The sequence below is a fragment of the Rhinoderma darwinii genome, chromosome 4 (genome assembly GCF_050947455.1).
Source record: "Rhinoderma darwinii isolate aRhiDar2 chromosome 4, aRhiDar2.hap1, whole genome shotgun sequence".
Taxonomy (NCBI): Eukaryota; Metazoa; Chordata; class Amphibia; order Anura; family Rhinodermatidae; genus Rhinoderma; species Rhinoderma darwinii.
In genome coordinates, this window is record NC_134690.1 from 370,130,558 (window position 1) to 370,157,664 (window position 27,107).

The 27,107-nt window shown below is 40.5% G+C and overlaps 1 protein-coding gene across 1 annotated transcript in view; it reads right to left on the minus strand.

Annotated features, from left to right (window-relative positions):
- Nucleotides 1-27,107, minus strand: part of APLF (aprataxin and PNKP like factor) — a 128,501-nt gene that overhangs the window by 4,381 nt on the left and 97,013 nt on the right. Inside the window, exons 8-10 of the mRNA XM_075863105.1 lie at nucleotides 19,557-19,682; nucleotides 6,188-6,234; nucleotides 2,579-2,611 (exon numbers count right to left, since the gene is read on the minus strand). Of these exons, the coding sequence (XP_075719220.1) occupies nucleotides 2,579-2,611; nucleotides 6,188-6,234; nucleotides 19,557-19,682 (206 nt within the window). The remainder of the gene's footprint in view (nucleotides 1-2,578; nucleotides 2,612-6,187; nucleotides 6,235-19,556; nucleotides 19,683-27,107) is intronic.

Consider the following 27,107-nt stretch of genomic DNA (forward strand, 5'->3'; position numbering starts at 1 on the left):
GTAATTAAGGAGTCAAATATGTAAATTATATATTATGTTATTAGGTGATATACATTTTATTTGCTATTCACTATTTTCTAAATAGAATATCAACAGTTTTTTTTTACAAGCAAATAGTGAGACCGTTACCAATTAACACGATTAAATTAAATCCAAAATTTACAACATCGACTGTGTCCATTACTATTCTGAATTAATTCTATAAACAAGCACTAGCACCTGATCGTTATTAGGGTATGTTCACACGCTTACTAAAAAACGTCTGAAAATACGAAGGTGTTTTCAGAGAAAACAGCCTCTGATTTTCTGGCGTTTTTGAAGCTGAAAATGAAGCTTCTTTTAATTTGGAGCTTCTTTTGAGGCTTCCTTTTAGGCGTTTTTTGAGGCGTTTTTCATAGTGTTGAATGGAAATTCAGCTCCAAAAACAGCCTCAAGACATGCACTTCTTTTTACGGAGGGTCTTTTTATGCTCCGTATGAACTAAATGCTGTTTTTCCCATTGATTTCAATGGGCAGATGTTTGTAGGCGTTCAGCTTCCGTTTTTTCAGGCGTTTTTCAAGGCGTAAACACCCCGAAATACGCCTGAAAACACTGCGTGTGAACATACCCTCAGAGTAATGGTAGTGCTCCGGCTTTATTTACTGGGGGGGAAAGATTAATATTATTGAAATAATCATTGCCATTGTGAGAGAGGAAACTTCTCATGTAAGACAGGACAGTTTCTAAGTTAAAGGGGTTTTCCACGTTCTGACAACTTAAGACCTATCCACCGGATAGGTCATCAGTATATGATCGGTGTGGGTCCGACTACTGGACCCCGCACCGATCAGCTGCTGTGGCCGCGCACCAGATGATATTGCCGGAAGCAGATGGCTCTGGTCAAACAATAGTGGCTGAGCTGCAGAACTGTTCCTAATCAAGTGAATAGGAGCAGAGCTGCAGTTCTGCTGAACGGCCGCTATGCAGTGGTCAGAGCCATCTGCTTCCGGCTCCCACTACTGCACACCGTTCAAAACATCCGACGCCCGGAGGCAGCCAGATCAGCTGATCGGTGTGGGGTCCGGGTGTCAGACCCGCACCGATCATATACTGATGACCTATCTGGTGGATAGGTCATCAGTTTTCTAGTAGTGGACAACCCCTTTAAAGGTCCTAAGTTACTGGCTGGCAATTTTTTTTTTGAATATGTTTGTCCAATTAAAGGGGTTATCTCTCCACAGACAGTCTGGCTGCAGGGGAAATGTAGCATTGCATGGTAGCTATTCACATGTCACAGTCTGCAGAGCAGCTCCCCTCTAGTTTAAAGAGGGGGGACTTGAGAGAGAGAATCCCTGCTATGATGTTCATATGCCCTAATAGGAGATATGGACAGGAGTAAGCCAACAGCGCACCACAAATGTGTGAATTTAGCCTAACATCCGTTAGCATCAGCTTTTTTTAATTTCTCACCTAGTGGCCTCAGTGGTGACAAAAAAAAACAAACCCAAAAGAAGTCATGATGGATTTCTTCATGGTTCTCGAAGATAATTGTCCTGTTAAGGAAACATGCCTATAGGTGGGCAATGTTGTGCCATTTTGTTTACTAGGAGTACGGACCTGTAGCTGTAATATGCTCCCCTTACATAGTGCAGTATATTCAGCTGACAAATCGGCTTTAAAGGGAACCTGTCACCAGCATTTCACCTATTAAACCAGCAATACCTGGCGGAAGGGGCTGAAAAAGAATTTCTATGTAAGCTATAATTGTCTTCTTAGTCGGCTCTGTACCTTTAGTATTCAATTTTTTAGTGTTCCTGTGCCATATGCTAATGAGCATAAAAGTCATATCTTCATTCCTCAAGCCTTTCCGAGTTAACCCTGCCTCCTTACGTTTGATTGATTGACAGCTCCTCACCTCCCACCAGAACACAAAAAAAACCCACGCCTGCGCATCGATGTCCTATTTTGGTGCGCGCGCACAACGGGACACCATAGTGGTGCATGCGCAGTAACTCGATTTGGGGCCCGGACGAAGCAGGGAAGGGTATCGAACCATACCTGACGGGTGCATGCGTGCTATCTCAGACAAGATTTCGGCATTCAAGGAGGGCCAGTTTTTGGGCCATGGGCGGCATAAGAAGAGGAACAAACGAGACTGATGGATTACCATCAAAGGTGCGAAACGTTTGCAGACCGTTATTTACAGTTGGAGGAGTTTAGGAGAGGGCTTAACGGCAATGAACTTTTGACAGCAGCGGCCACTGGGGTTTGAGGAGAGTTCAATAAGTGAAATGCTAATGTAGTTTCCCTTTAAATCAAAAAGATAAGTGCATACTATTTGTGTCCCGCCTCTACACAATGTATGTTTTAACATCCCTCCTACTATATAGATACGTGGTACCCGTATAATATACTGTACATAAAGTGAACACATTATATGCATGGATAATATCTTTGATATACGTTTCCCCATACTAAAACATAAATCTTTCATCTTATATCACAAATTACATTACTGGCACAAAATCTAAAAAAAGACAACATAACTATTAAATGTAATATATGTTTAAAACAAACCGGTTATAGGCAGTTAAGTACCTTTTTTAGGACTCCTTTTCCTTAGCTTTCTCCCTGAAAAACACAAACAAAAAAAAAACTGGATGGGTGATTTTACGATGTTCTATGGCGTTCGAGAACAATACGCCATACTGAAGTCTGAAGATTCTCCTTTTCTTAGTATTTAGATATCACAGCATTTCCAGCACTGGCAGAAGAACGTTCTTATGAGGGGTAGGGTTTAACATCACACATAATAAAGCAAAATACCAGACTCCTGTCAGATTGTGTGGCGTCGTCCTCCTAAACATCACCAGCTCCAGTCACTCACATAATACTTGCACACATCAGGACTATGTCCATACCATTAAAAAGTTTGACAACCAACAAAGTTTGTAAGATTGAAAAGAGACATTAGTCCATCTAAGACAACTTATTCTCCTGCACTGGTGATCCAGAGGAAGGCAAAAAAAACAAAACAAAAAAAAAAACACAAGACAGGACTCCGTTTTCCTGATCTTAGGTAAAAAAAAAAACAACTCTGTATATTACTTTTTTATTTTTCGATCAACAGATTTAGGACGTCTTTTGCTTTGCAGGGTGAATTGTAGTTTATTTGTATTTGTTTTGGGAATATGGGACTTATTTAGTAACTTTTATTGTTTTTTTGGAATGGAGATGAACAGAAAACTTCAATTCTGGCATTGTTTTGTAGGCTTAAAATGAAATGTAAGTTAGATTTTATGCAATGAACCTGACAAATTAGTCCAAATGGTTTAAATACAAAATATATATATATATATTAATCAGAGATTAAACAAAGACACCATCAATAACTTTGAAGAAGCGGTAAAGATAAAACTGATTTCGTCCATAGGACCACTATAAGCCATACACTCCACAGAGTGGGGTGTTATGGGAGAGCAGCCAGAAAAAAACATAAAACAATGCATGTGGCATCTCCCCAAACACATGGAAGGTTCTTTGCCCAGATGAGACTAAAATCAAACTTTTTGGCCATTATCGTAAATGCTGCGTGTGGCGCAAACCCAACGCTTTCCATCACCCCAAGAACACCATTCCCACAGTACAGCATGGTGGTGGCAGCATCATGCTGTGGGGATACTTTTTTATCGGCACGGACTAGAAAACAGGTCAGGATTGAATGAAAAATGGATGCCAGTAAACACAGGGCAATTCTTGAGGAAAACTTGACTGGGACGGTGATCCACCTTCCAGCAGGACAATGACCCTAAATATGCTGCTACAGCTACACAGGAGTGGTTTAAGGGAAAACATTTAAATGTCTTGGAATGGCCAAGTCAAAGATTAGACCTCAATCCTATTTAGAATCCGTGACATGACTTACAGACTGCTGTACACCAATCCCTCTAACTTGGAGTTTAAGTTTCCCTTAAGAATAGTAAAAAACTCTAGTGCGTAGATGTGCTGCGCTAATAAAGACATACTCCAAGAGGCTTGCATCTGTAATAGCAGCAAAAGGCGGCTCCAAACACTATTGAATTTCAGGGCGTGAATACTAATGCACTCTGATATTTTTTTGTCTTCATTATTACGTTTTTGTCACAATAAAATATTTCACACGTTCAAAGAATTAGGCACGTTGTGTAAATCAAATGCAAACCCCCCAAAAATCTAATTTTAATTCATAGCGGTAATGCAACAAAACTGGAAATACACCAAGGAGGTGAAAACCCACTGCTGTTGGCACTGGCACAGCTCCTGAGCTGGTGCTGTACATTTATGGCACTGTGCTTTCTGCATCTCACCTTAAATGTACTGCGTGGTGTGGGAAGGGGTTAATTCTGTATTCTAAAAGGGCATAACACCTAATGTATATTCAGAAGCAGACATTTTGAACAAGATGCTCTAATTCTCATAAAAGTCATCCCAGTTTAAGTAATATAAGGTCAGCCGTCCTCTCAGTGCAGAATATATTTATATCATTGTAAGGCTAGGAGCAAACTGCTTTTGGACCTTACGTTAGGGTGGAGCATATTTGAAAAAGTGCCCCCGATGTATTCAATGGAATGCTTATACAGTTGGTCACATCTGGCATTGCCTCTTATTGTAAAAAATAAAAATAAAAAGTCTATGGACAGGTGAGATGTATACACTGAAGAAAGTGCTGAAATGCACTGCGAAGAGACCCTAACATGACAAAGAACATTTTTGTGACATATTCCCTTTAAAACAATGTAGGTTGGTTATTTGCCGTCTAATCTCCTACCATGCAGTGGAGCATCACTTATCAGTGATGGAATCCATCAAAAAACTTTTTAAAACCCATTTGACCAACACTGCAAATAAAAGTTCCATTTTTGGGAAATAGAATTTTTATTTTCCAAATGAAAGTAATGCCGGCTTTATACAGCGCCCTATTAAATATTGTGAAGCTAATGATCAGAACCTGCGCTCAACCCTCAGCAATAGCGGCTTGTAGTCCTGGTTCCCTGCAACAAGAGTCCTCTGGATCAGCGGTTTACCTGCTACCTATAATGGGGTTGTTCAAATTAAACTGTTTAGTAATTTTATTTTTGACAAAACAAAACAGCTATATTTGTAGGTTTCCTTCTGTTCCTAAACTTTGCTTACAAATAGCTGAAAGATTGTTTGAGAATTTGGTTTTATGCCATTAGGGAAAAGTTAGACCATCTTACATATCAGGAACACTTTGTCAACGTCTGCACATAAAAATTTAGTTCTGTTATTGACCTGCTTTTCTATCTGTGCAGAAATGTTAGCATTTCCTTTTTGAATATGGTTTGAAGATGTATACACAGAAGAAAAAAAAAATACAAACCCATAACATAGAAAAGGTAAAGTTTACAATATAATAAATAATGGTTTACTAATGTTAAAAGGGTTTTCCACTTTATAATCTTTTTGTCAACCGAGCGTAAAAAAAATGTGGATTTTTCCAAAGTGCTCCCCCCCATGGCTGGAAACCCTGTGGGGAAATCTGGCAGATATGAGAATCCTAAACCGAGGACCCCCTCTATTAATTTAGAATTCCCCAATAGGGTGTATGAAAATGGGTTTTCTAAATTGGATAACCCTTTTAATGTAAACATCCCTGTCTGGTATACAAGAGAGACGCCATGGGGCAGGAGGAGAAATGCTTCAATTTATAGGTCCTAAATCCTTGCTGCTGTGTAGAAACTTTGTTCTACTGAGTTGGAAGCAACACTACCCTTTTTACACTACACTGTTCCCCCTGTAACTCGGCCTGTCCCAGCTAGGGAGAAATCAGCCTTGTTATAGTGACTTCTGTCACTATTAAGGCTAGATCGACCCAGCAGCAGACTCCTACTAACGGCACCCCAGCAATCATGTGACCAGTCACATGACCATTGGGACTGATCGAGGCAGCAGCGCTCATTGGTAGAAACCCACTTGTATCTGCTCTTCAGTCTCTGCCGACCGCTCAGTCAGTCAAATTAAACCTGCACCGTAGAGATACCATGGCCCAGGCTTTAAGAACCTGAACCGACCGCCGCATATACACAGCGGGCAGTCCGCAAGTGGTTAATCCTTGCACTTTCAGCACAATTTATGTTATAGTGTACTTTACTAGTTTTGCTCTATATATGTATGAACATAACACAGAAAAGAAGTCATCACACTTACCTGGTGGTCTTGTGTGCTTGTATTCCAGCTTGTGCTGTGGATTTTTCCTAAGAGAGAAATTATCGTATATTTATACACAATATCAAAGCACTGAGATCCGCTCGGTAAGTGGACATTTTTATCAGAAAATCCTTAAATCAGAGCTATTTTGCATCTGCAGTTGCTTACCTCTCAGTAGTACATTAAAGTACATGAGGTAGGTGTGTATGTATGAAGGGTTATGTACACAGGGTAGTATGAATTTAAACACTGCCTATTAGGGCTTATTCAGACAAACGGGATATACGTCCGTGCAACGCGCGTGATTTTCACGCGCGTTGCACAGACCTATGTTAGTCTATGGGGCCGTGCAGACAGTTGCGTGATTTTTACGCAGCGTGTGTCCGCTGCGAAAAACTCACGACATGTCCGTTCTTTGTGCGTATTTCGCGCATCACGCACCCATTGAAGTCAATGGGTGCATGAAAATCACGCGCAGCACACTGAAGCACTTCTGTGGGACGTGCGTCATTCGCGCAACAGCAGTGAAAAGGATGTATGAAAACAGAAAAGCACCACGTGCTTTTCTGTTTACAAACATACAGAGTGTCATAATGATGGCGGCTGCGCGAAAATCACGCAGCTGCGCATCATACGGGTCTGACACTCGGAGCGGTTAAGTGCCTTTTGCGCACGCAAAATGGCGCGTTTTTTGCGTGCGCAAAACGCACGCGCTCGTGTGAATCCGGCCGTAGGCGGAGTTCACACAATGTGTAAAAATTACGCCTTGGAACCTGTCAATTTAGCTTCGGATTTTGATTTGCTTATAGCTGCGGATGTCACTTTTTGCATTGCAATGAATGAAATCCACAGTGGAAATCCGCGCCATTTCTGCAACAGATTTAAAAATCCACAGCACGCCCAGACTCCGCTACAGATTTTTTTATGCAGTGAGTGGATGGGGTTAGTTAAAACCCCATTCTCTTACCTCGTACTGTACCTTGTTGTGGAATTTCGATGCAGATTTCACAACCAAAATTGTGCAACAAATTCGCAATGTGTGAACATAGCCTTACAATTAAGCTACGGAACATGGACAGATTGAAGAGATGGGTAAAAGTTAATATCCATTTATGCACCTAGTACCTCCTGATAAGTCCGCTTTAGTGTGTACTTTTGTGGTTTCTGATGCAGATTTATTGTGGGATCAGGAGCCATAAAATTAAGCATCTCTTGGTGTGGTAAAACTGTATTATGTATAACAACGTTATAATATTAATTAGTACACTTAAGAATCAAAGGGGTTGTTCAGTCAAAGTATGAATGGCCTAACCTTAGATCAGGATAGGCCATCAAAATCTAAATGGTGGGGGTCCGACTCTCGGCACCCCTGCCAATCAGCTGTTTTGAAGGGAGAGCGGTGCTCGTACGAGCGCTGCCTCCCTTTCATTACTATCACTGTTTGTACTGTGAATCGCAGGCACAATTGTAACGGCGGTTCACAGTAATTTAGGCTCTTCCCATTCGCTTGGATAGGAGAAGGCTGAAAGACTTCGAACCGCCACTACAAGTGTGTTAGCGATTCACAGTACGAGCTGGTAAGGAATGAAGGGGACGTATCGCTCACGTAATGCGGCCCCTTCAAAACAGCTAATCAGTGGGGAAGTCGGTAATCGGACCCCCACCGATCAGATATTAATGGCCTATCTTGAGGATAGGCCATCAATTTCTTATGACTGGACAACCCGTTTAACAAGAACAACAGATTTCCTAAGAAAACCTGCAAATAAAAAAACATACATTTTCTGTTTGCAACACAATGTTTCATCCTCAGTATACAGATCGCACATAACGGACAATCTTTCTTGTTCCTGCCTCTGACTTATTTCTACCCAAAGCAACATTATTTCTTATGGCATGGAGTACATCAAACTTTTGCAATAGATAAAAGGTTGTCCAACTATCCAGATACTGACTGAACTCTTAGGGTCAGTTCATACTGAGTTTTTTGACACATTTTTTTACGCGGAAACCGCGTTGGAAAACATGCCAAAAAGCGGCCGTAAACCGCTGCGTTTTTTGCCAGCGGCGCTCAATGGCCGCGGGTGAAAAAGGCAGTGAAAATCGGCGTGCAGGCAGAGCAAAATCTGCCCCAAAATTCCTTAGCTAACCCTCAACCTTTTGGCTTTATGGTTCAATACTGTTCATTCAAAGTTCAGGAAGATGAACAATAAAACATTTTTAAATACACAAGAAATTATTTAGTACACCACGGAAAGTCCACAAGGGCATCACCATAACTATGATTTGTTGGAATAAAGCCAGGAGAAAGGAGTGGGGTTCCTTTTACATCAGCCGGGGCTGCCATATTTGTCCTTTAATCGGAATGTGCATCAACTCTCTGCCTCTCCACATCTCCACCAGATATCTGGACGTTTTGGAAAAATACTATGCAGGTCCACAGGTGTCCTATACCACCGGGATAGTTTTTCAAAAAATGCTTTCTGCGGTGACTACATTACATTTGCTAACAGGCGGGCGGGTAAAAAAAAACAAAAAAACAGTTCTTCTTTAAGACTCTTTGCAAAGTTGCCTCCGTTGTTTTTTTTTTTTTTTTTATATATATATAGGACCCATTCAAGCAATAAAAATGGCTGCAAATATATGTGTATAGCCTTTAAAATGTGACACATTACCGCTTATAGTCAGTGAATTACTGTGTGTACAACAGACTAAAATACGTCACGTTTCATTTCATAGTTGTTTAGATCATTTTCTTAACCAGAAAACATGTCAGACCAAACAAAAAGTCACATTTTTTTTTTTTTTTTTTTTAAGGAGACCAATTTTCTCAGCACTTTTTGTCACTACAAAGCTGTTATGTTGTCATGCATTTGTCACAAATTTTAGTTTGCCTTTTTCTTAGCAGGCGATGTACTTTAATTTGTTTTGCCTCGCCAAAGCCATTTTTGTAACTGCTTAGATCCCTTTTTGGAGGAGTTACAAGATGTTGGCTGTACCCATGAACCAGGAAGGAATTTTCTGTGTAATGTGCAGTGAATTTTTGGACTTCTGTGATACCAGTTCTTCTAAATCAAAAACGTCAGCATCCTAGTTTCTAGCTTATTACCATTCATCCGCTTGCCTCCTGAGGTCCATCTCACGGGGACATGTGATTAGAATTAGCGGCTCTGCATAGAACAGGGTTTATATATATTTTATTATTATTAGTCTGTTTCTATTTGACATTGTAAAGTGTATTAATAGTCATCCTGTGCTTCATAAAAGGGTTTTCTGAAGGGCTTTTAAGAGCTTGAAGATCTTAAAATCGACATTATTATTTCTGGCTACATTTCCAAGAAATTATATCATTAGATCACACAGTAATTTAGGATTAATTATACGCGTTAATCATGAAGTCCATAATCCAGTATGATTTAAAGAACAGAAAATGACTCGCCTTTCCTTATCGGACGACTATAGTGGCATTGAAACAAAGTCCATCAGTATGGCTACGGAGTACAGCACTTTTGGGGGGAAAAAAAAAACACAAAAAAAAAAAAATCCCACAGTGGTCCTAATGAAAACTACAGCCCATCCTGCAACTAAAGATCAGAACATCGACGAAAAAAATAAAAAAACAACATAAATTTGTTATCGCCGTATTCGTATTGACCTGCAGAATAAAGTCAACATGTTGTTTTCATTGCACGGTGAACGGCTTTAAACGAAACCCAAAAATAAATAAATGGAGGAATTGCTGTTATTTGCCCATTTCACCCCACAAGATATATTTTTCCCCGGTTCCTAGTACATTATATGGTACAATACAGGATGCCATGAAAAAGTACAACTTATCCCCCAAAAATCAAGCCCTCATATGGCTTTATCGATGGAATTTTTTTTAATATAATTATGGCTTTGGAGAGGAGCCACAAAGAGGAAACACAAAAAATAAAATATGAAAAACAGCTGCTGCAGGAAGGGGCTAAGGATTACTGTAAAAAAGGCATATTGCCATCAATAAGGGGTTAATGAAGGTATCTAAATATTATTTTATGCCAATTTCTCTTTAACAGATAATAAATCTAGATAAAAGCAGCCCAGTGACTTTATGATACAGAAAATCTAAACGAACGTCATTTCCACTAATGTAATGTAAGTGGATCGACTTGAAAAGCCTTTTAATAGTTTTGTTCAAACAGGTAATTATTTCTATGAATGTGACCAATTACCACACTACTCACCAGAGAATGAGCCATTAATACATGCTAAGAAAAAAAAGTTATCGGATTCTATAAAAAAAAAATCATATCAAAAGAAAAAGTCGAATTAAATAATTCATGCGAGTATCACAAATCGATATTTTTGGCTTGAGGCTGTGTTTACACGTCGCGGTCAATTTGCTTTTTCGTGGTCATGATTTTTGCAAAATGGCGGCAAATGGCTCAGTCCCGCCCAAAAGTAGTGACCAAAAAATGCAGATTGATTAGTAATTGCGAACACAATCTAAATGTGATGTCATCACAAACTTCTGACATTTTCCAGCTAAATTGTTTACAACTAGTCGAACAATACAGCCACTTATTGTAAAAAATTAAGATTTTTTTGCTTTTAAAAACACTATTTGCTGAAGATTGCTTATTTACAGATTATCTCCGGATTGTATATTTTTTTAATCAATTTTCTTTACATGATTATGGGGCAGCCATCATGCTGGAGCTGAGAACAGAAGATCAGAGATTTACTTTACAGCAGCCACATGGACAGAAGAATTTCCAAGTAGAGGGAAAGAAAAAGTGGCAGTCGTTCTTTCCCTCTACTTGGAGATAGTTTGGGCTTTTTGTTTCCCAGAGTTGAGCACCTCTTATCTTTTGCATTACTTGACCTGCTGGAATTCCTAGGCAGTTTCTGCAGTCTGCCTGAAGACTTATCAGCAGTGCCGACCCACTCTGTCTTGTTTTACATGGACATAAGAAACCTCAGTCCAAAAAAAAATTCGACATCAGGCCCGGTAAACGTCTGCAGCGCGTACAAGATCCTGATTCCAAGCTGCACCAGGGTGCTTTATGCAGGGTAGCACACAATGTCCAACGTCAGAACATTGTGGGATGGGTCACATATAATGACCTGACGCTGCCCGGCATTAGTATGCCCCGTGGCCAGATGTAGGAGCCTGCGTTATCTGCCTCTAGATTTATAATGGAGGTATTATTGCATTATAATCCCGCCTCTGATGATGATGATGAGACAAGTAAAGTGACCTCTTCAGAACAGAAAGTCTGACAGCTCAGCGGCAAATTTGATTTAAACAATAGGTCAATTTTGGATGATAGATTCGCTTTAAGAAGTTTTCCGTTATTTGACTTGAGACAAGTAATGTATGGATCACAGACTGACGCCAGAAAACCGTATGCAATACAAAATACCAGAAGGTTTTCACATATTTTTAGCAAGGTGGGGGGGGGGGGGTTATTGAAGGTGGCATGATTTACAATCTACAGTTCTAAAAGTAGTTCATCACTTCACATCACATCAATAAAAAAAATAAAAGATCTTTAGTGAAGAATATCCTAAGAAAAAATAACCGTAGAGCAAGGACTGCCGTACAACTATGGGACTTCGTTAGAGGTATAACAAGGCAAAGGTGGTTTGGAAGTTTTTTCGTACGTGCTGGATAAAAAAAGAGCTTCTGCAGGTTCCCAAGACTTTCAGCAGAACTGCATGGTACTGTATTTCAAAAGTTTTGCTCAGAAGGTGCTATAGAAAAGAAAAGGTATGCCAACGCATACTGGCAGGGCATATGCCAAAAGGACACTATTTAGGCAGACGCCAGGTGCATGGAGACCTACGGATACATTTGGCATATGTGCCGGTAGTGTGACGAGCGCCTTACCAGTTACTTCAATAAAGATGCTGAAAAATCAGAGACTCTACTTGAATGACTAAGATTTGGGGACTGGAAAGCCTATGTAGTGTCCATTTCGTCTTGGTGTTCATGAACCACTCTTGAATTTGTCTAATAATATGTATAGTGACAATATCCTGCAGAAACATAATGAGAGAAAAGACTTCGCACTATATTGTGCCATAGTTCTATAGAACGTGCTCATATTCCTTGTGTGTTGGAGAATACAGAGTGCAAATACTGGGCAATCTGTACTGCGTTATCTCCGCAGGGCAATACAATTATATTAGAGGGGCACAGCTATGAAATCAAAATATGACAGAAAAAGTGTGTCCTACGTATAGAAGATGTGCACCATTTTTGATATCGCTATGCAACATGCACGACAGATGGTTCTGCGCCAATTTTACAATGGACTAGCACCAATTTTCTCGTAAATCATTTGCATAAGTGGACAACAGGAATGAAGCAGTGAAAGTAAGATACGTTACATAACACATTAACTAGAAATAAACCTGACCTCTTGTCCCGAACACTAGAGAGTTACATTTCAGTCAGCAGTCAGTGGAGAATTGTATCACTCACGCAATTGTTGAGTTTTTCCTGAAGTATTAGGATGTGGTTAAGCGTCTCGCATGCAATTTTTCTTCCAAGTGTAATAAATATATATGCAAAGGTGTGCTTTACATTCACATTTATAAATGGTAGAATTTCATTAATGTTTTAACAAAATGATTCTGTCTTCTGGAGAAAGATGTTCTGCGTGCTTTACATAAACAAGGTATGGAGAGACCCTTTAAAATGGAGTTACACACTTGGAGCCACATGACAGAATTTAAAAGGGAATTAAATAAATAAAAATTCTCTAATATAACATTATAAGGCTTCCTTCACACACAGAAATGTTCTGTTCAATGTTTCCGTGACACCCATAGTATTGAATGGCAGTTATGGAAGCAGCGTAGCATGCGGGCTACGCCGTTTGCGTAACTACTATTCAGTTCTATGGGACTTACGGAAACAGCGTAGCTCAGCTGTTTTCTTAACTCACGACCGTATAACCTTTTCTTATGGTCGGAATTTACCTCATTAAGCCGTAACACAGAGTGGCTGAGAAGGGTTTAGGAGGCCCCGCTCTAGAGATAGGTGTGGGTCCCAGAGGTGGGACCTGAATCTAACATTTATGACCTATCCTGAGGATAGGTCATAAATGTCTCTCGTGGGAAAACCCTTTAAGACTTATATTTTGGAAACAGTGGCGCAACTCTAGGGGTCGCAGCCAGGGGGCCCGCACCACATCAATGAAAAGTAACTGGGACCTATGTAATAAACTACATGGGCCCATGTTACTATAGTAACTGACAGTACTTACCCTCCTTGTTCCGGAATGCAGCGGAGGTCCCGACGTCACCGCGCTGTGCGAAGCTAATGACGACATGACGCTATGCGTGGCGCACAACATCCCGATCCTGTGTGTAGTTTGGACCTCCGCTGCGGCCGAAGAGGAGGGTAAGTTTAATACCACGGTCTGCTGGGGTGGATAGGTCGGGGTATGACTCCCGGGATCCCCGCCAATCAGCTGTGCTGAAGGGGGTGCAGCACTCGTACGAACGCTACTTCCCCTTCAATCCGGTCACTTTCTCACACTGTGAATCGCCGACGACAGTGTGAGCAAGTAAGGGAAATGAAGGGGAAGTAGCGCTCCTACAAGCTAGGCCTCAACGTTTAGGAACTGGACAACCCCTTTGAGGTGGGTTGTCCAGTCTTTAAATACTGTATAAGGTACTATTTGTTGGACCCTGTATCTAAGCCTACCACAAGGTAGGCTTAGATATAGGGTCCAGCAGACAGTAATCACACATGGGCCCTGTATCTAGATCTACCATATGTGTTTGGGCCTGTTCACATCAGCATTGCGCTTCCGTTGAGGGTTTCCGTCGGGTAACCCTTTAACGTAAAGGCAAATGGAAACCTTAGCTTGTGACAGGGTTCCGTTATTCTTGACGGAACCAATAGCGCAGCCAACTGCACTAATGACTACATCAAAACAACGGAACCCTATCACAACGGTGACAAACAGAAAACTTTAGCAATTGAGATTAATGGTGAGGGAAACGGAAGCTGAGGTTTCAGTTTGCCCTTCCGTTGAGGGGTTACATGATGGAAACTTCAGACGGAACCCCTCAATGGAAGGGCAGCGGTGATGAGAACAGGCCCAAACAAATGCTTTTTTTGTGTTTTTTTTTTTTACAGGTTCGGTTGTTGGACTACTTCGGTGACAGCTTTTTATATTATCAATAAAATGGTTAACGAGGGTTGTGTGAGTTTTTTTAATTTCAATAAACCTATTTTTTCTGTCTGTATTTTTTTTAAACTTTATTACTACCGTGTTTCCCCGAAAGTAAGACAGTGTCTTACTTTCTTTTTATCCCCAAAAGCCCCACTATGTCTTACTTTCGGGGTATGTCTTATATTGGAAAAAAATTGTCGAATTTTTTATTTTCTTTTTTTCACAAACTTTATTTAACTGTTTTACATTTTTTTTTTTAGTCCCACCAGGGGACTTCACTATGCGATGTGCCGATCGCATATATAATGCTTTGGTATACTTAGTATACCGAAGCATTATTGCCTGTCAGTGTAAAACTGACAGGCAACCTATTAGGTCATGCCTCCGGCATCGCCTAACAGGCAGATGCTGAAGGCAGACCTGGGGGTCTTTGTTAGACCCCCGGCTGTCATGGAAACCCGACGGCGACCCGCGATTTGTTTGCGGGGGCGCCGATTGGGTGACAGAGGGAGCTCCCCCCTCTGTCAAACACATTAAATGCCGCTGTCACTATTGACAGCGGCATTTAATGGGTTAAACTGCCGGAATCGGCGCGCGCTTCGATTCCGGCAGTTGCAGCAGGAGCCAGGCTGTGTATAACAGCCGTGCTCCTGCCGCTGATCGCGTGGGTACAGTCTCAGTACCCGCGCCATCACAGGACGGATATATCCGTCCTCCTGCGCGAACTAGCAGCTGCTGAGGACGGATATATCCGGCGCGGTGACGTATGGAGAGGGGGGCGGCGCGGAAGTGGGCAGGAGGCGGCAATACCCCCGTGTTTCCCCGAAAGACATATGTCTTACTTTCGGGGTACGGCTTATATTAGCCGACCCCCCTGAAACCCCCGATACGTCTTACAATCGGGGGTGTCTTACTATCGGGGAAACACGGTACCGTCTTAGTAATGGCCGCTGACTGATTGACAGCGTCCAATACTAAGGAAGGGCTTAGTGTTAGCTGGTAAAAAGGCTAACAATAACCCCCATTATTACCCCGATGCCCATGGCCACAGGGGTGCCAAGAAGAGGCAGGTGCGAGCCAGTACCCATCTGTAGTGATGGTCCGGCACTTAGGCGTCCGCAGGCTGATATTATCTGGCTGGTATTATCATGCTGGGAGAGGCCAAACACAGTGGCCCTTCCCACCCTAGTAATGCTAGGCTGCTGCTGCTATGTTGTATATGGCCGGTTATGAAAAAATAACTAGCCAGATTTTTGTGCAGTGTATTACAGTAGCAGCAGTGTGGGTGAGATTTCAACAAATCTCGTCCCCATACTGTGGAAAAAAGCCCCCGAAAAAGACGCACATTAAATGACCTGCGGTGCGATTTCCTCAACCGCAGCATGTCAATTTATGCAGCGGAATCGTAGCTCTTCTGTTGCGGATTCTCCCCATTGAATTCAATGGGGTGCTTAAACCCGCAACAAAGTGATTTTATAACCCGGCACCTTGTTCAAGCTCCGAACTGCATAATAATCTGGAATCTCAAAAGACAAGAAGCAGAACACCGAATAGAGAGAATAAATTAGTAAACTTGTTTGATAGCAAATTTAATATTATAACATTTTCTTTTGGGCTGACTTCCAGAAGGTACTTTACCCTTACAAATGACGACTGTTCATTAATCTAAAATTCTTAATAATCTGGCACATACTGTAAATAAACAGTTTTAATGAGATTTTAATACTGCTCTGTGGTGTATGATTCATTGATACATTTGCCCCAGTGTACATAGGAGAATTGATCCATACAACTGACGGCAGCTGTTCCATGCGAAGCTTTAAAACATGAAATAGTAAAATGCTATGAAGTGATTCCTACTATTTTCATGCTGGATATAAAAAAAGGAAGTACAAAGAAATTCAATTCTTCTATCACCTCAAATGTACAAGGCAAATCTGAACTATGTATTGAGCAACATTGATGTATCAACAAACCGGCAAGAAAGTCAATGCGTACAGTGTCTGTACCGGAGGCTATTTATAATTGCAGAATGTTTTTGGATCTTTTATCAGAAAGTTCACACAAAACTGAAGTAGAAGTGATAATGAGATCAGGACACATTGCTGTAAGCAGAGTGTTCATATTGTAGGTGATTCAGTATCACACACTGATTCGTTGTTCTGGAGAAGATGGCCCATTAATACAGAAGAGGACCTATAAAGGCAGACTGACCTAGTCAATGTCTGTCTAATGGTCAATACCTGACCAAAAGCTGTGAACGCATCACATCTTTATTGCGTGTGTAAGAAAGACGTTTCAGACATCGATATAGGGAAGAGTTCTTTACAGTTAGAGTGGTCAAACTATGGAATGTTCTAACCCAAGAGATAGTGATGGCAGATACTATGTCAGCATTTAAAAAAAGGCTAGATGCTTATTTAATGACAAACGGCATTGAGGGTCATAATTAATCTAGCAATGATTTCCTAGATTTCCCTTCATTGGAACGAAGAGGCCTAGGCCAACTCTGAAAAGCCACCCCATAGCATTATCCCTCCTCCACCAAAAATTACAGTCAGACAGGTAACGTTCTCCTGACATTCGCAAAACCCAGACTCGTCCATCAGACTGCTAGATAGAGAAGCATTATTCATCACTCCACAAAACACGTTTCCACTGCTCCAGTATACTGTGTAAACGTTATTAAAGAAGTTTTAGCATTTGTCAACTTCATTTTGACATCTATTTTTAAACCTTTGTCTCACTTTTTGAGCATATTGCAAGGCTATAAAAAAAATTATGACGTTTTGTAGATATTTAGTAAGAAATTATTTTTATGTACCTAGCCACGGTGGTAGAGCACTGGAGGAATAACCCTGGAAATGATCCCATTCTAAAAACGACACCCTCAAAGAATTTATCTTGGGATATAATGAGTATTAAGGCCGAGTTTTGCAGAGTTTAGTAAAAAGAAGAAAAGGAAAAATTGAATTTAAAATGTTTCCACAAATGTGTCATTTATAGGACATATTTCTCAAACACAAAGCATGAAAGTGGAGAAAGACACCTCAACATTTATCGGGCTATTTCTCCTGGGTTCAAACACACCTCCAAAATAGTCCAAATCTACTGCCCGGACACATGCCAGGGCATTGATGTGAAGGAGCTGCCTAAGGGGTTTAACAGCCGCATTTGATGCTTGAAGGGGCTCTGAGCTGCCAGGACAATGGGAAAACCCCTAAAAGTTATTAAGAATTTATATTGGGTTATGATCAGTATTTTGACCTCCTGTTTTGTTGTAGAATTTAGTGGAAAGCAGGAGTGAAAAATGAAAGTGGAGAAAGACACCACAATTTTTATTGGACTATTTTTTCCTGAGTTCAGAAATAACCCTAAAGTGGCCCAAAGCTGCTGCCTGGAACTGAAGGATAACCATGGGGATTTTGAAACTTTTTCCTTATAAGTTTTGCAGGCCCCACTTTAGTTTACACAGGTACTGAATTGCCAGAATAAAAAAAAAAAAGTCCAAGAAATTACCCAATTTTAAAAACTCCACTCTTCAAGACAGACACCTTTTTTGGGGTGAACGTTTTTTTTCCAGTTGCCGGCACTTCACTAGGGAATTACTGCTCTGGAACGATTCTAGAGACATCACTCGAAAAGCAAGAACTTTCTCCTAGCTCTTCTCCAATAAGAAAAAAGGTTTTATTATTTTTTCTTGGCACTCCAAGAAAGTCCCCTGGTGGCCATCTTTTTATACATTACAAAAGAATTACATAATACCATCTAGATAAGGAACACATTATTTTTTGTACTATATTTTTTCCACATTGCATTATATGGGTGGAGTACTTGATTCAAAAGTTCACCCCCCCCCCCCCACAAATTTATTGTACGCCTGGATGCAAACAGGCTTTAGCTGGGATGATCTTATGTCATACATAAAGGGACATAGGCGCTGCTGGCATCACTGATTAATGTCAGACATCTTTCTTATGTCAGTATTTTAGTCAGAGGACCCCTTCATTTTGCAATGCCCTGCTTTCACCAACTTACAGGGATTGGCTAACGATGATTTTAGAAAGATACTTTACATTTATCTGAACAGTCCCACACGTCACACTACAAATTATCCAGATACTCATGGTCCCCCTAATCAAACAGTGGGTGCAGGCGGTCCCACACAGTCTTTCCGCTGTCGTTCCCCTCATAGATCTAGAGTATTTCAGGTCATGTCCGCGGAACTGACGGATTAAAGTCTTAGCACATGACACAGCTGCTCTGTATACAGGATACAAAGCAGTTGTATCTCAAAAAGTAAAAATCATTTTTAATAAAAACTAATTATAAAGTTCCACCAAACACACTGACTGACCTGTTTATTAAAAAAAAAAAAAATACCTTTTAAAGGTTTACATAGCCTTTAAATAAAAAAAAGACAGCCTGTAGCCACCATTAGGGGGCGCTTACCGCAGACTGTCTAATTTTTAAGTTCATTTTTAAAAGTATGCGGCAAGCTTGTAAGCTCTCCTTAGTGGTGGCAGCAGGAAGCCTGCATGTTACCTAAAGATATATTAAGAAATAAATGAGGTGATAATAAAAGTGGATATTCATTTAAAAAAAATTGCAATGTAGGAGAGCTTTCAACTAAGAAATGAGAGCTGGCACCCGTATATCTGAACACAGCCAATGAACTATGGCAATGGAATCGTAATAAGGATACATGTCACGATGTGAAAGCTACACAAGTATTTTGTAATTTAGAACATTGATGTTATTTTCCTCAGTGTTGTACACGTTGAGTACTTTATGATATGTTCTCAATTTTAATTTTAATTTTTTTCTGACCAACCATTCACAAGAAACGTGTGATCAGAATTGCCAGAATAGCCAGTATGGGCGTCTTCTCATGCGTTACTAAAGAAAATGTCAAACTAAATCCTTGGTTATTATAAAATAAAGGCGTTTACTACAATGTCTTTCTGTTTGTCCCTTGAAAAGGCGAAAGTAACAAGAAAAATAAAAGAACGACAGTTACACAAAGAACACGCGACAATTAGAAATCCCGTCTGCACATTTTCTGAAAGCTGTTCTAGATGGGGAGGTTGGATAACCATGCCGCCTCTTACTACTTGCTGAATAGCACTGGGCAGGCAGTAAGAAGTCTTTCCATCACATAATGGCATACTTCTCAAGTGTTTTTTTCTCACCTGTAACAATCTGTACCATAAGGACACTCCAGCCTGTCATCATTGTCATCCTGACTCCCATCCTCCACGTCACGGTAATCAGCGTCTCCTGGGTGACAGAATTCTTGGAAGTGAACTGGGTTTTTTCTAGAAAAAAAGAGAAAACATACATTTGATATTTAAGTGGTGAGACAATGATGAGGGAAGTATTTCACGTGTTAGGACACGGAGCCGAGCAGGGAATGAATGGAGTTCAGTTATAAGGGTTATTATGAAAACTTCAACTTTACCTGCAAATAGTATCGTTTACTAAAAAAAGCTTAGGGTCAGTTCACAGAGTTTTTTTTGGCGCTGATATGGATGTGGAAACCACATCAGAATCAGCGCCAAAAAACTGCCAAAACTCCTCTTAATTGATTTCAATGGGAGGTAGAGGCATGTTTCTCTTTCCCAGGGCGCTGTTGGCCGTCCGTGGGGGAAAAAAAGCAGCATATACTGTCTTGCCGTGGTTTCTGCCTCTAAAATCCCATTGAAAATCAATGGGAGGCAGAAAAAAAAAACAGCGGGCTTATTTCTTATTGTTTTTCAACGTGTTTTTTTTGTCCGCGTTCCTCGCATTACATTCAATGGCCACGAGAAAAAAACCGCAGAAAAAAACCGCAGAAAAAAAAACAAACACGCAGGCAGTCCAAAATCTGCCTCAAAATTTCTAAAGTAATTCTAAGGCAGTTTTTTTCTGCCTGCAAATACTCCATGTGAACTAGGCCTTACACTCGCCTTCTAATCCCCTGCCACTCCAGCGTCACCAGTCCACTGCCTTTCAATTAACACTCGCTGGAGCTGTGACATTCTGTACCAGAACGTGACCAGTTCAGTCGATCACGGTCCACAGCGCTTGTGCGCCATATTCACTCAGATCACCGCTTGGCCCAGTGATTGGCTGCATTGTTCACGTGCCAGTATGGAACGTCACAGCTTTAGCCAATGTAAACAGAGACAGGTGGGGCACAGTGGATCGGCGATGCCGAATTGGAAGGGAATTAGAAGATATTAGCTTATTGTCTGTAAACAAGGCAGGAAAAAAAATTTAATTTTTATAAAACCCCTGTAAGTCTACGGACATCCTCCAACAACACTCACTTATGGAGCACATTTATTTTTAGGTTTTAATTTTATTGAATATATTCTAGGACTTCAACCTGTGTTACTGCTAGGCCATGTCTCTAGGGGGTACTCGCCATGTGCTCATCAATGATTAATAGGCAGTAGAGTGTATGATCATAGTCTAGGTAGTACTTTAACGTGAAAAATTGGGGTACTTGGCATAGGAATGTTTAGAAACACTAAACAGATTCCACGGGATGTCTATTCACAATCTGTGCACTTCGTTACTGTTTTTGTGGTAGTTACAGCAGAGCAAAGCGTAATATCGCGAGATTACGCTGTAAATGACAGGTTACAGCGAGATTACGCTTTGCTCTGCTGTAACTACCACAGAAACAGTAACGAAGTGCAGAGATTGTGAATAGACATCCCGTGGAATGTCTATTCACTGTCTAAACACTTCAGTATTGTTAATGTGTTAGTATAAGACAGCACATAAGGATCTAGCAGGATCCCTATGCGCTGAGTAAATGAATGGAGAGGAGTGCATGATGCTGATTGGTCAGCGTCATACACTCCTGTACAACGCCCACTTGGTCTAAAGTAAAAATACGCCCACTTGGGCATTAAGCAACTCATTAGCATAAATCTAAAATCGCTAATAAAGTGGTGAAAATAGATCGTTTTTTTAAATAAAAAGCACTGCTGTCACCTACATTATAGCGCCGATCTCCTTATGTAGGAGACAGGCCACTTATAATGTGGTGACAGAGCCTCTTTAAGCAATGGTTACTTAAAATGCGAATTCTGAATGCATCAATGTAAAATGTTGGGAAAGAACACATCTCTAGTTGAGGCAAAGTAGATACAATGGAGAAAGAAAAACACTCAAAAGGGAAGATCGATACATAAGGTCAGATGAAAGATCAGAGACTGGTGAAAGGACAATGCGAAGAACGTCTACCTGATTCTAAGTGCTTTATACACAAGGCACAGGCTGTTGGTAAGTGCTATACTTGGTGGAAAGGTCAAGGACAAAATAGGACTGGTCAAATATTGTAAATTGTCCGGATTATACAGCATCAGCAAGTCAATCTGTAGATCGATACAATGTTGTATATTTGGATTCTTCTACATCGCACGAATAGTTCCATGATTCACATTGTAAATGATGCAAACAACTTCACTCATCCCTAAAATCTTTTTTGCAGAGTCAAACATTTGGATGGAGAGCAAATATGACTACAAACATCACAAATACAAAAGGATTTACATCACACACTAAAGCATTCACAAGATCTGCTCTTAGATTAGCAGATGATATCACGAAACATGGACAACTTCGTTCACATCTGCGTCAGGACTCCGTTCTTGGGTTCCGTTGAACCTTTCAGTCAGGGGAGCCCATGAACGGAATCCAAACTGAAAGGTTTCCGTTTGAATCACCGTTGATTTCAATGGTGGCAGATCCGGTGGTTTCCATTTGTTTTAGTTTTGATTCATTTCATGGTTCCCCTCACGGAAGGCTCAGACGGAACCCATGAACGGAGTCTTCTTCAAGCCTATGAAGGGTTCTGTCACCAGTAAAAGAAAAACATAAGTTGGATGTTACTGCACCAAACACCCTTTGGAGCTGCCAGTAGTGGCCTTGTGATATATATATATATATATATAGTCCCTAACGGGTTAATTGGCCAAGAGTGGACTACATGACTACGGTACCTTCGCAGATCCACTAAAAGACGCAGTGATTTTTTAAATTGCATTTCTCTCTCATCATTGATTTGCAAAAGTCCATACACTTTTAATCTTTTCCTGTTACTTGTTTTTTTTAATGACACCACTTAGAGGTACATATAATGTAATTAATTTGTATTTATTTTACTATGAGGGGGGGGGGGGTGAATAAAAAAAACAAAAAACGAGCATACTACAGACTTAAAACATGCCCTAGTTGAAAGATTTTGCACATTTAGGATAATAAAGGCCACAGTTCTCACTTGATTTTTTGGAGAGCTGCACATTTCTTTGGGTATATATTTTTTATTTATTATTTTACACCCTTTTTTAGAAATGTAACAGTCTGTGGTATACATGGATACTTTCATACCAAGAATGACATTCTACTCTGTTAACCTCTTGTATTTTATACAACTTCACTCAAGATTGTCAGAGGTGTTAAAAGTGAAGAGATTATTACATGTTGTAGCTCATCAAAATGATATTAAAGGTGTCCAGGTTAATAAGTGCAACATAAAGAGCATCTTTTACTGCACAAAATTAATTCTCAGATCTGATGTTAATGGGGTCGTGTAAAAATAGCATGACCAATGGCCTTGAAGATGGTCGCTTAGCGCCTTATGGAAAGATGAGGTGCGGCTTGAGCCTTAATCAACAGCAGAGTAAGAGCTCATTCAGACCAGCGTGTTCCCCGTCCGTGTGTGGTTCATTGAAATAACTCAGCGCACGCACCCATTCATTTCAATAGGGCTATTCAGACATGCGTGAGTTCTGGCGCAGCGAGTGTCCGTTGTGTGAAGCTCACTGCATATCCTATGTTGGTGCGTTTTTGCGCACTTTGTCACCCATTGAAGTCTAGGAGTGCGTGAAAACCACGGACGACATCCGTGTGCTGTCCATGTTTCACGCATCAGATACAAATAAATGCAGAGAAATTAAATAAAAGAAGTGCTTGAATGGACGTGAAAAAACGCATGCCACACGCAATGCACATTGATACCAATACGCAGCGCACACTGACGACACACGGACATAAAATGTAGGAAAAATGCTGCGTTTTTCACATGCGCAAATCGGACACTCTCGTCTGAATGTAGCCATAGTTTATTTATATGAAGTATAAGTCTGTGAAGTAGAACTTGAATTTCAGATAAAAATTAAACATGACTATCGGTCTCGTATATAGAAGTAAATCACGTGCCTTGTTTAGTTCTATAAATGAATGTGAATATCTATCTGCATACAACTTACTTTGAGTATGCAACTCATTTAGTTTCCCCCACTCTATTTGCAGATCTTCCTGGTCTCCCACCTGCAATCTGTTTAAGGGTATGTTCACACGAGGTCATTACGTCCGTAATTGACGGACGTATTTCGGCCGCAAGTACCGGACCGAACACAGTGCAGGGAGCCGGGCTCCTAGCATCATAGTTATGTACGACGCTAGGAGTCCCTGCCTCGCTGCCGGACATCTGTCTCGTACTGAAAACATGATTACAGTACGGGACAGTTGTCCTGCAGCGAGGCAGGGACTCCTAGCGTCGTACATAAGTATGATGCTAGGAGCCCGGCTCCCTGCACTGTGTTCTGTCCGGTACTTGTGGCCGAAATACGTCCGTCCTTTACGGACATAATGACCTCGTGTGAACATACCCTAAATGTCCAAACGCACCAAAAAAAGTCCAAAAATGCCTCCCATTCATTTCAATGGGAGGCAGAGGCATTTTTTTCCCGCGAGTGGAAAAAAATGCTCGCAGGAAAAAGAAGCGTCATGCCCTATCTTCAGGCGTTTACGTCTCGGACCTCCCATTGACATCAATGAAAGGCAGAGAAAACTTATTTCGGGCGCAAGCGAAAAACGCAGCAAACGGCGTGCAGGCAGATCAAAATCTGCCTCAAAATTCCAAACTGAATTTTAAGGCAGAATTTTCTGCGTGCAAAAAACTAAGTGTGAACACAGCCTTAACCTCCCAGAGGAGACGTTCTGTAAAGAGTAACACAGAGTCTGCTGGCTCTATAGAAACCTTGGGGCACAAAAGGTAAAAAATGCCAACAGAGCGATCATATTATGGCATATAATTGCATTCCCCTCCATTAGCCACAGAGTTCTTGGTTCGGCTAGGCATTGGTTAACCCTTCATTTCGAGACGTGCAGTAGACTGCATTTTCCCTCAATGTTAACAGCTGATTGCCGGGAGTTTCAACTGCAAGACCTGCTGCGATCAGTTCATTGCCAGCATTTAACCCCTTAATGACAGACCATTTCTAGTTTTGTTTTTTTTCCGTTTTTCCTTCCAAGAGCCTTGACGTTTTATTTCTCCATCTACATAGCCGTACAAGGCTTTTTTTTTGCAGGACAATTTGAAGATTTTAATGGCTCCATTTAATGCGCTGGAAAAATTTGAAAAATCTATTTTATTGGGGAAATGGAAAAAATTTTTTTTTTTTATGGCGTTCACTCTGCGGTAAAAATGATGTTAACTTTATTTTGTGGGTCTATACGATTATGGCAATATAAAAATTTATATAATTATTTTTGTGTTTACTTTCACAAAATAAAAAAAAAATTGTTACAAATTTTTTTTAAAAGGTTTTTTTTACATTTTAAATGTTTGCTTATTTTGTATATTGTGAAAAACCTAACTTATTTTGAAATTTTTTTTTAGTCCCACTAGGAGACTTGAACAAACGATAGTACCAGTCAGCCATTATCCCCTGTATGTAACCCCATAATCCCTGTATACACTACACAGCTCTATCATCCCTGTATATAACTCCCATCATCCCTGTATACAGAAATGGTGGGGGTTATATACGGGAATGATGGGTGTTATATACGGGAATGATGGCTGCTGTATACAGGAATGATGGGGGTAATATACAGGGACCCCAATCATTTCTGTATATACTAGCCCACCATCATCCCTGTATATTACCCAATCAATCCTGTATATAACCCCCATCAACCCTGTATAAAAAAAAACATCTACCCTGTATATAAAATTGGGGCAGGCACTGTCAGTTCACCGCGGCATGCGGGCATTGAGGCTAAACAAGAAGTTAATAGGGCGGGCACAGAGTACACCGTGGACCAATAGGATGACTGAAATGCTGGTATATGCCAGAAGTCCAGCAGACTCTGAAAATATACGTGCTCAGCGCAAACAGCTGCGAGGCAGTGACGTCATCGCACCTGTCTGGGCTGAGCCGTGAGCAGCCAGCATTACACAGTGAATAGTAGACCAGGGAACAGACGGCTCCCTGCTCTAATATAGGATTCAACTATATCCTCATCCTGAGGTCCTACTTTAAATGTACTGAAATCCTAACTTCGATTCCTCTATTACAATCATACCGCGGTCTACGTAGTTTTTATTGCCTGGCACATAAGTTATATCTAATTAAACACATTCATTTACTACAATATAAACTATTGTTTTCCTTGGAAACGAAAATGCTGACTACGATCATATTTTATATGGTTGTCCTTGCTTTGAAAATCAATGGGATCAAATAATTGCTTTGCAGGTGTTCAAACTAATTATACTAGGACAATAATAATGTTAAGAGCAATCTATTCAACCTCACATATATTGAAGTGTCTTGTAAACACATTAACAAGCAAAAACCCTGACCGCAATAACCTTACATTGATGGAAACGAAGAGCGCTCATATTTGCCCCATCCCATTTCCTTTAGACACCGCGCTGCAAAACATTTTTCCCCCCGTTCGCTGCTCTTAGTCGGCTTTCATCATGCCCTATGCCACACAACTGACCCATCACTTACAACAGATTACTTTGTTTTTTTACATAGCGCTAAACTCTTGTATTAACAATTCAAATGCTGATCAGACTGTCCGTATGTATATATTGTCACAGTATCCATTTTTACATGTTCTCACATAAAGAGCCATGTTGTAATCTTGAATACTTTTGTTACTTTGTCATGATAGAGTTTGCTACTACATGCTTCACTCATGTAACTGACTGCTGGAAGGTGAAAACAGAGACATTTTCCATCGCAACGAAGGAGTCTAATGGGTGTGTCTATTGCTGAAGGAGTCTAAAGGCTTCGGGTTCAGTGAAAGCTTGTAGAGGAAGCTGCTAAACGTTATATTTTTATAGGCGCATAACCCCTAATGAATATTCATTACCAGTCACTGATTAAAAGACATGAAATTCCGGAGTTATATAAAGGCAATAATGTACCCGTAGGGCAGAATAGATTTATTCCTATTGTTGTAGCATGCTTAATTAATGGATGGGAGATTCCTCAATTCTGGACTTCCTCTACCGTTCGCTAAACCTAGGAGCTTTGTCCAAAACAGGTCTCTGATCGAGGACTAAAGGCTTCCGCTAAAAAATAAATAAAAAAACAAATGGAAGAACATTGATGTAAAACGGCAGTGCAGGGAAAAAAATGCTTGTGACCAAAGGCCTCAATATGAACGGAGTTAGTCCAAAATGGACAACCTCTATAAAATGCTAATAATATGTCATCCAGGACTCTTCGAAAAAACAAGACTCCTAAAAAAAAAAAACAACCTTGTGAAACTCCTAATTTAAATGCCAGTACCATTTACTTTATTTACTATTTTAAACAAAAATTTCCTAAAGATTTAAAAAAAAAATTAAACACATAAAAAACCACAACCAAAGCATTAAATATGCTCACGCGAGGATGCTGGCCTAGGAATGTCTGTAGGAAAAAGCCGAACGCTGATAA